Source organism: Atta colombica, unplaced genomic scaffold (assembly GCF_001594045.1).
Source record: "Atta colombica isolate Treedump-2 unplaced genomic scaffold, Acol1.0 scaffold275, whole genome shotgun sequence".
In the NCBI taxonomy this organism is placed as follows: domain Eukaryota; kingdom Metazoa; phylum Arthropoda; class Insecta; order Hymenoptera; family Formicidae; genus Atta; species Atta colombica.
Window position 1 is genome coordinate 626484 of NW_017259376.1, and position 9690 is coordinate 636173.

The 9690-nt window shown below is 34.0% G+C and overlaps 1 protein-coding gene across 6 annotated transcripts in view; it reads right to left on the reverse strand.

Moving 5' to 3' along the window:
• Nucleotides 1-520: 520 nt before the first annotated feature.
• Nucleotides 521-9690, reverse strand: part of LOC108689747 — a 49314-nt gene continuing 40144 nt past the window's right edge. For 3 of the 6 annotated variants that reach the window (XM_018196671.1, XM_018196672.1, XM_018196677.1), the window contains exons 3-9: nucleotides 3883-4387; nucleotides 3305-3777; nucleotides 2499-2701; nucleotides 2037-2374; nucleotides 1648-1722; nucleotides 1357-1577; nucleotides 521-1266 (exon numbers count right to left, since the gene is read on the reverse strand). In XM_018196671.1, the coding sequence (XP_018052160.1) occupies nucleotides 1131-1266; nucleotides 1357-1577; nucleotides 1648-1722; nucleotides 2037-2374; nucleotides 2499-2701; nucleotides 3305-3777; nucleotides 3883-4387 (1951 nt within the window). In that variant the 3' untranslated portion in view covers nucleotides 521-1130. The remainder of the gene's footprint in view (nucleotides 1267-1356; nucleotides 1578-1647; nucleotides 1723-2036; nucleotides 2375-2498; nucleotides 2702-3304; nucleotides 3778-3882; nucleotides 4388-9690) is intronic. The other 3 variants (XM_018196674.1, XM_018196675.1, XM_018196676.1) reach the window with 3 other exon arrangements.

The window sequence follows — 9690 nt, forward strand, 5'->3', positions numbered from 1 at the left end:
ACAATTATACATATATGCAAATATATATACTGAATATTTAACATAAAGTATTTAATATTCTTGTTTAATGATTAAATGCTCCGTCCAGCCTACTTTCTTATGCCTACAATGTAAACGAAGAAGAAAACAGAATATAATCCATATCACACTACATGTACAAAAAAATGCTCAAGTTATTTCTCTGACTTGAGCGTCCATGTCAAGGTTAATTATGGAAAATGAATCTTACATATAGGGGCGGATTGACTAAGCGGAAAAAAACTACTTATGGATATATATTTTGAAATAATTAATCATTTGCGGACAATATCTAACAATGTAAAAGTCGCAGTAAATCGCAAATCAATTTTATCAGAAATTTATTATAATAACAAAAGTTTGTTATTATAATAAAACATGTTTTTATAACAAATTTACTCCTTTTATTATGATAAATATTAATTTTACATTATTCAAATTAAATTTACGATTTCTACAATTTTTCTGTAAAATAATTTCTAATAGATAGTAAACAGGAAGTATCTCTCGATATCTTTCAGAAGGCTGATGGCCAATCCGCCCCCGATCTTACACATGGCACGCGATTAATCGACGTTCTAAAATCTGACGCTGAATAACTCTCTTAAATTGTATAAAATTATATACAGCATCGCGTTACTTAGTATTGTGCTCCACTCCCACAAAGCGCCACGAAATTACTTATTCTCTTTCTCGCTCATTTTTCGAGCATTCAAAAATTTTCGACTAGTGTAGTAAAGTCTAAAAGAAAAAGAATTATACATAACACACAAGGCTCGTTAATCAATAGCATCGATTATCGCGTCATTGAAATTTTTATCATCCAAAGAAGACAATTTTCGTCTAAAGCTCGAGCAAAGTGCAAGAAAATTCACGAATTCGTTCTGCAAAGAACAGAACGTGACAGCGTGAAATCTCCTTCAAGATGGGAGATCAGTAAATGCTTGTGATAAATAGGACATCATCCATTCACTTCGATCTTTCTTTTTTTTCAATATTCATCAATACGATACACACACACGATAATCCCTTTTCGATCCTCTCCGCATCTCATTTGTCCCTCAATATGAATTACATCCTTGAACTCCTTCCTTGACTAGATTCGTACTCAGTTATATTGATATTTCTTGCCTGATGCCATTGTATACATCGGACATGCAGGGATCTCGGGAGTTAAACATTGGTCTTTGTTTTGCTATTCTCGGGCTCCGGCGGACAGTGATCGGAGTGTGTTGCCCATGCAGCAAGCTGTCAATATTAAAAAAAAATACAATTCATTATTATTGATAGTCATTAATGTAAATCGTGAATATGAAAAAATGATACATCATACGTAACTGTGCACTTGACATGACATGTACCTGACATGAACGACTACAATACCACTGATTTCCACATCCGGCACAAACAAACTGTGCGGGTCGAATTATGCATCCCTGACATTTTGGCGGAGCATTTGGTGAAGGTGGATTGTCCTTCACTATTTGTTTACCATCTCTTCCAATCACTGAGTTTCCTTTCCTATCATCAATTAGCGATGTTTCGTCCTCTATATCTTCCTAAAAGTTCAATGAAATGATCAAACACCCACAAGAGAACGTATTAACATTAAATTGAAAAAAAATTTACCACTTGAATTAAATCGTTGGAGTGAGATTGCGCGGGAGTGTTAACGACGGGGGTTATAGTTATCTCTGTGCGAGCCTGGAGAAAATATCTTACATTACTAAAAAAAGATAAATTTATATCTCGCCTAACTACTCACTTGGCCAGAGTTTTTCAAGCTTTTATCTTCCAAAAACTTATATTATTTATTTTTATAAATTATTTACATTATTTATATTCTCTTATTTCTATTTATTTATATAAATTCTATTTATTTATATAAAATGAAGTTACGCTGCTGGATATTCAAATAGTCACATAATAATCATGTTGTTTAAAAGAAACTGCATATTTTATGCTAACGTAAATTACGAAAAAAAGAATAATTAGAAAAAAATAAAAAAACAAAGAACCTTGGAAGAAGACAGGAGATCATTTATAGAAACCATATTAGAGCCTTGGTATGTCTGCAAAAGGTGCTGAGTCGTGGCGCTTGGCTGCGACATAGACGCTGACGTCGCTGCTGCCGCCGCCGCCGCCGCTGCCGCTGCGGCCGCCGGGGAACTCCTTTCTCTTTCAGGCGCAGTGAGTAATCTTGCTAAAGTAGGTGAAAAAGTCGAGGATCTCGGCGTTTGAGCTTTTGTTAGAATTCCATGGAGCAACGAGCCGGTTGGCTGAGTATTCTGGGCAGACGAAAGTGTCACAGGATGAAGCGTCACATCTGGATAATTCTGCGGTACCTTGGGTTCACCTAAATATAATATTAGAACGTAGTTATAGTTTGGTAATCATCAAAATTGAATAATTACAAATTGTCTCTCTTCGGAAACAATATAAATTTAATCAATTAAAAAATTTTAGAAAAATGATGTTACCTTGCTGACTCAACTTAGCAAATTGTACTAGCATGTCTTTATAGTTCATGGGATCGTTCGTGCTTGGATTACTTTTGCACGATTCTGTGCTAGATGGTCTCGAATCAGCATTGTGTCCAGTTTCAACCATAGCGCCGCCAGCACCGAGATTGATGTTCACGTTCGAATTTCTCAATCGTCGTCCTCTACAATTGGGAATGGTGCTCAAGTGTCAAAAAAATGAAATTGTTTTCATAAAAACACTGATTTTTTTAGTGCTGTATAAATTCGTATAAGCAAATATTGCATATTATTAATGTAGCCTCAATTATTTTATTAATCAGAATTCCTGATATTGAATATTTTCTTATCTAAAATTATATTTGCTATAAAAGTGTGTTTCAACCATTTAAAAAAAAATTATTGCGAATCGATCCTAATACAAGAAATTATAGTATGAAATTTGAAAAAAAAAAAAAAACATTTTTTTTGGTCGTATCTTATGCATAGCAAATAGAATCAAGGATATACCATTTATTGCATTATAAACAATAAATTTAACTTTTGTCATCTTAATTCATACTCGTTTAATTCTGACTTGGTATGTCATCCTTGATTCTATTTGCTATACATAAGAAATTATATTCAAATTATATTTCTCGGATATTATTGAAAATTATATTGCATCCATATCGTGCTAATGTGACGTAAATTTTATATTTCAAACATTTATGAAAATTATTTTGTTGAATCGTTATTTATACAAATTTTGATAAGTAAAGCCATATTTTTTTTTTCTCTCATTCTGTTATTTATAATTAATTTACCTTCTTGGTACAGTTTCTGGATGCTTAAGCCTGTGGTCGGCAATAATGGATCTGACATCTACTATTGCACCTTGACGGCCTTCTCCGATCTGCCGACTTTCCGGACTCGACACCTCATTCTGTTTACGACTGCTCTCGCCATTGGTTTTCGGAGGAGTCGCTCGTTGTTGCGAGCTAGCTTTCGGGATTTTCTCTTTCTTCGAACCTGATGAATCCGAAGATCTCTCGCCTAAATCTTCCTTAATTTCGAAAGATCTCTCCTTCGATACGGAATTGCTGCCATTGTTCTCCCATTCGGCCGAACTCACAGATGATCGTGGCGGTAAAGTTTCCGACAACTGACCGTCATTTTCCATGTAAGCTGTTGTTTGTATCTTCCTTTCGAGCCTCTGATATGCCTCCTCTTTGAGTTTCCTCTTCCTCAAGATCTCATTCCATTCCATTTCTTTGGCATGTGCTAAGTTTTCAAGTGTCTGCAGATAAAAATTAACAAAAAGAAAAAGTGTAAAGAGTATAAAGAGTTTAAAGAAAGAATGGTTTTGAAGAAAAAAAAAAAGATCATAGTTTCAAATACTCACTAAAATATCGGCTCGCAATTGATCAGCTTTTGCCACAAGGTCTTCAATACTTTCGTTGTTGTCGCCCACAATATTCGAAATGTATTCTTCTCGTGTGTAGTTGTCGCGAAATTTCTTCTTAGGAGGATTTCCTGAGTGAGGTGAAACTTGTAGAGTTGACTTCCGTTTTCTAATCTCAACCGGCTCAGACCCTGCTTTAACGTGACGCGGCTGCACGACATCACTTGGAGTCGTCGCACTTTGTCGCGACGTACTCGCAAGCAGCTGTCTGCCCTTAGTATTCGAAGTCTCAGTATCGCAGCGCGAGTCGTCCTTCTTCTTGCGTGGACGACCCACCGATGCCGTCGGCGCTGCCGCTGTTTCCTCCGGAAGAGCGGCGCCGTTCTGCTGGCTTTGAGGTACTTTCGGCGACGGCGATGATCTGGACGTCTTGTCATCCTCTGCGGTATCCACCTTTCGCTTACTCTCGGTCGCACCCTCCATCGCGTGCATCTTGTTGTTTAAACTGTAAACATACAACATTCATTTTCATTTAGAATTCTTTATTTCAATCCACTTCAGGATTTTATATCAGATTTTGTACCAAAATTCAAGATATAATTTTAATTATAATTTCAAGTAACGTATAATACAAAAAATTTTTGTATACATCAACGAAGAATCAAAAATACATACGCACACATGTGATATAAAATATATTAAAATATGCGATATATAAAATTATGAATAGAAATCTACCTCAAAATTTATCGCAAATTACAGATCCTCTAAAGTGGATTCAATATGTATTTTGTGCGTTTAGTACTTATATGTATTTTATATGCATTTTGTACTGAAATGCTTCATATGACAATCGCACATGAAATTATAAATAGAACTTTGTCACAAATTTTAACCGCTCAAGATATCAAGAAAATCAGAAAATTGGAAATCTTGAAAGATCAAGTCCGTTGTATCAGGTGACTATTTTTGACAAAAAAAAATAACTTGGATCTCGCACCGAGTTTATTATAAATATAGCAATAGAATGAAACGTGACCATAGAAATAATATTAGAATAATAGTAGAAATAATATTAGATATATTATGAGGTTTTTTTTTTAATAAAATGTCTCTAGCCGGGACGATCAAGTATGCAATATATAATTATTTAGGAAACTGTTTTCTCTAATTTTCTTAACAAAGTTTATTGAGATATAATGATATATTGAGTTGCCCGGAAAGTTCGTGCCGTTTTGAAGGAAAATTGAAATGCAGAAGATTTAAATTTTATAGTATACATTTATTAAATTTAAATTTTTTGCGGTAACAACCAAATAGAATAGATTAAACAATATTTCTGTTTTCTCACAATACAAGAAAATAAAATATTTCGCTTGCGGTATTAACACGTTGTCTAGTTAGCTATTTTTTTTATATATCTTATCGTATACGACACAGTAAAATGAGCATAAATGTATAATGATACGTATAAAATAGTATATGGTTAAATAGAACTTTTCTCTTTTCTTTATTCTCATAGGTATTGAATAGAAGACTTTTTACTTTATATTTAACAATTTACATCATTCAAAACATATTCAATTAATTTTTGTACAAGTATTTAAAAGTTTTTAATAGCACTATGGTTCTCAGTAATCATCAGGGCGTCACTGAAAAATCAGATACTGATAACCACCATGTTAATAGACCAACTGTGCAAGAATGAGTATTATAAAAACATCGCGCATTATCTTGGTTATCAATAAATCCGAGTGCATTGAGTAATAATCGATTGTGATTGTTACATATTTTTCAATCAAATCTACTCGTATTTTTTCCGAACAATTCGATTACTTAATGTTTTTCCTTCTCTCTTTCTTTCTCGATGCATGATATACGTTAATTCATTATCATTCCTGGATTTTCGAAACCAAAGTATTCTCCTTGTTTCCATCTTATTCGAAAGAAATCACCCTATACACGAATATACGAACGAACTTCCAAGATCTTGTAGCTAAGAAGGTCGAATCCTGCAAAACAATTTCGCGAGAAACGATGACATTGATAAACCGATAAACATATACTGCAATAGAAGCGTCAGTCGGTCGACCTTATCTAGAAAATAGTTGTTCACCGGGGGCCTCAAGGACGGCGCGATGTGGTAAAATGCTACGCGCGCGCCATCGTTCCCTCGTAATATCGGCGCTTAACACAGTGCGATATTCATGTCCTCACGCGGGACATATATATCACGGCGTAAATAAAATCTTCGTATCACGACCTGATTAGCCAGCCGCTATAATTAGACGTCGCGTAGCTTAATCAGCACACCGTCAGCGTCCCGATTAATTAACGCGCGTAAGCGTCTTCTCCAACTTTGCCATGGATAAGGGACGGGGGTGGGAATAATCAAAGTGGTCCCCCTACTTCGACGCAATCGACGATTCGACGAAAGTTCAGCGAAAGAGCACCGAACGATCGGGAACTTGGTGGGAAATAAATCTGGAATGTCACGCTTACTTACTTATTTATAATCAGAAAAATTTATTTAAAAATTTATGGAAAATTCTTAAAAATATCCCCTCTTTCTCTCGTTTGGGCCAATAACCGCGAGATTTTCAATAAGATTCATATATTATAATTAATTGATCAAATTGTCTTACTTCAACTTAATTTAATTATTGATTTGTGCAGTAAAATTTAATTGACAAAAATTGAATTAGACAATTATCCACAAGCGTGTGTACATAACGTATGAAATATTCAACAATGATAATAAATAGATAATGAGAAATAAAATATATTTTTCCTGTTTGGAAGGATTGATGACGTTGAAAGAAAATCTGTTTCTCTCAACGCGATCACTTTCAACATATTTTTCACAAATATTTATATCATACTTTCTTAAAGTAGATATGACCATGATCCATTTATAGCATTGTTCCGGTTCAGTAAAAAGAATAAATTACAGATAGCAAGTCACATAACATATTGCATTAACGATCCTTTCAACATGATCGAATTTTAATTACAAATAGATTTTAATTGCATAAAACTATGTCTCACACATATGAAAAATTAACCTTATTTCTTGGTTTTCTTTTACTAATTCATCTCATATTATGGTATTTAACGAATAAAGCAATAAAGACATATTAACGATCTTTCTTTGTCTTTTTTGAAATTAATTCAATAATGAAATTTAATTTGCAAGTCTCATCTTATTCTCTCATACATGCATACAAACACAGAGTAGAGTAATATTCATAGACCAATTTTATTTAAAAAAATCGTTCTAAATGTAATCTTAAAGTTCTGTTCAGTGATACGACTAGATCATACTCAAGACGATCTTAAATGCAAAGTTGCACTACAAATCCCCTAATTATTTATGGGATTAGATCTTGGCTGATGGGTGCGTTTCGTTTTATGCGTGATGTGGGCGATGTATCTCATCCTTGTTATTCCGAATGTTAATACTAGAACTCCGAGGCCATTTTAGTTCTGTCAATCATTTAAATTTTTTTCTTTTAAAAATATACAGTATAGAAAATATGTGAATGTAACACAAATAATTCTAATGATATCAATAATATAAAAATCAATCTTTATTAAGCAAAAACAAGAAAATTATCAAATTGACACCTTCGACAATTCTAGCGAAATATACTGTCAGTGATTCTGTAATAGCGTTTAATTTAGCGTGTAATTTAAACAAAAATAAAATGATTATGCGCATCTTGCATAAAACGGAACGTACACATGTACGTTCAATATTTGACAATACGTGTCTAACGGATCAGTTTGTATAGTCAGAATGCATGTACAGAGTGCATTCTTGCTTCCATCCCCCTCTCCTCTCACAATCATTTTCTTGATGGAAATTATCGATTCGTCTTCCGCGTCGTGGAACAGGTGTTTCGTGGATACAAATTTACAAAGAACTTGTTACAGATTTGTTAAATAAATAGAATAATAGTTATCTCACATTGTGTGAGACTGTGATATTATCAGGCGCGCTTAACATTCCTAATATACATCGGCCAAATACTCAGCATTATGACTCGTCATGCCACGTTATCGCAAATATATATTCTCAATGTTGAATATGACGTTGGCGAGACGGCGTGTACACGCCATGTTGCATTGTCGACATCATAAGTAAAAAAATCACGAATATGAATTAAAGAATTAGTTTATTAATATGATATTTTAAACTCGATATTAATATCGAGAAGAGTAAAGATGTATAAATAATATATTAAATAGTTATAATATATTAAATAATATATTAAATAGTTTGTATAAATAATATATTAAATAATAAATAAATAGTTTTGCACTATTCACAAATTCGGAGTGATATGGAGTATAACCTTCCAAATAGTCTCCTTTCGAAGCAATGATCTTCTTTCAGCGGTCCATTTATTTTCGAAAGCAGTCACTTTTGTGATAGCCAACAGCTTCCTCGTCGCATTTAGTGTCTTCAACATCATTAAACCGTTTACCTTTCGATTTTTCAACTTAGGAAATAACCAAAAGTCATATAGAGCTATATTTGGATTGTATGGGGTTTACGAAGTTGGACAATGTCATGTTTAATCAAAAAATCTTGAATCAGATAACATGAAGATACGTTATCATGATGTAGCAACAATTTCCACTTTTCCACAAATACAGCTGTTTCCTCTTCACTGCGTCACGCAATCGTTTAAAAACTCAAATAATATTCTATATTTATTACGACCTTGTGGAGCATATTTGTGGTATATAATACCTTGATGATCAAAGAAAACAATGAGCATTGCTTTCACATTGCTCCAACTCTGGTGCGTTTTCTTGGGTCGAGTCTCTTCTCTCGTCATCGATTGTGCTTTTGTTTCAGGGGCGTAGCCATAAACCCATATTTCATCGCCAATAATAATTCTTTCTTTCGAGCAACTTTTGATTGAGCACTCGTGAAATGAATTTTGCACACGACTCATTTTCAGATCTTCAAAATTCAAGAAATACTCTCATTTGACATTCCAAGGTCGTCTTTTAATTGTGCATTACTCATACAATCACCATTACGAATCATGTCGACAGTCTGGGAAGATGTGTAGCCAAGCTCTTGGCAAAATTTAATGTAAATTCTTTGCTTGACTTACTCGGTCATTATAAATTGCTCGAAATTTTCGACGCTCACACAACTGCGTATTGTTGATGATTAAACAGTTATTGAGTCATGCCGCTTAATGGACCTCAAGTGAACTTCTCTAAATACTGAATGCCTATTTTCCATAATAGAGGATGATAAAAACAAAGATATACATAGATCTGTCACAAAAACAAAGATATACATAGATCTGTCTCAAAAAAGTATCCAACTTCTATGTATGTCTTTTTCCTTAGGTATCCTTCCTCTATTGTGGAAACCGCATTCAGGGAAGACCTTGAAGAGTACTCTCAGCAAGCTGCACCACCCAACAGGCGCAGCTGCTCAGTCAACAGTACGCAGTTACGCGAATATCGAAAACTCCGAGCATTGCATTTCACAATGATCACACCTACTCATTTGTCTTACCTGATTCAAGATTTTTTTTATTAAACACAGCATTGTCCAACTTCACCAATCTTCGTACAATCCAAATATAGCCTCGAGTGACTTTTAATTATTTTCTTTTGAAGGGCAAAAGATTTGACGATATTGAAGAAATAAAACTAAATGTAAAAACGAGGAGTTGCCGGCTATCACAAAAAATGACTTCCAGGATTGCTTCCGAAAGGGGGTGGATCGCTTGAAGTTTATTTCTCGGTTTTCAAGTATATATATATATATATATA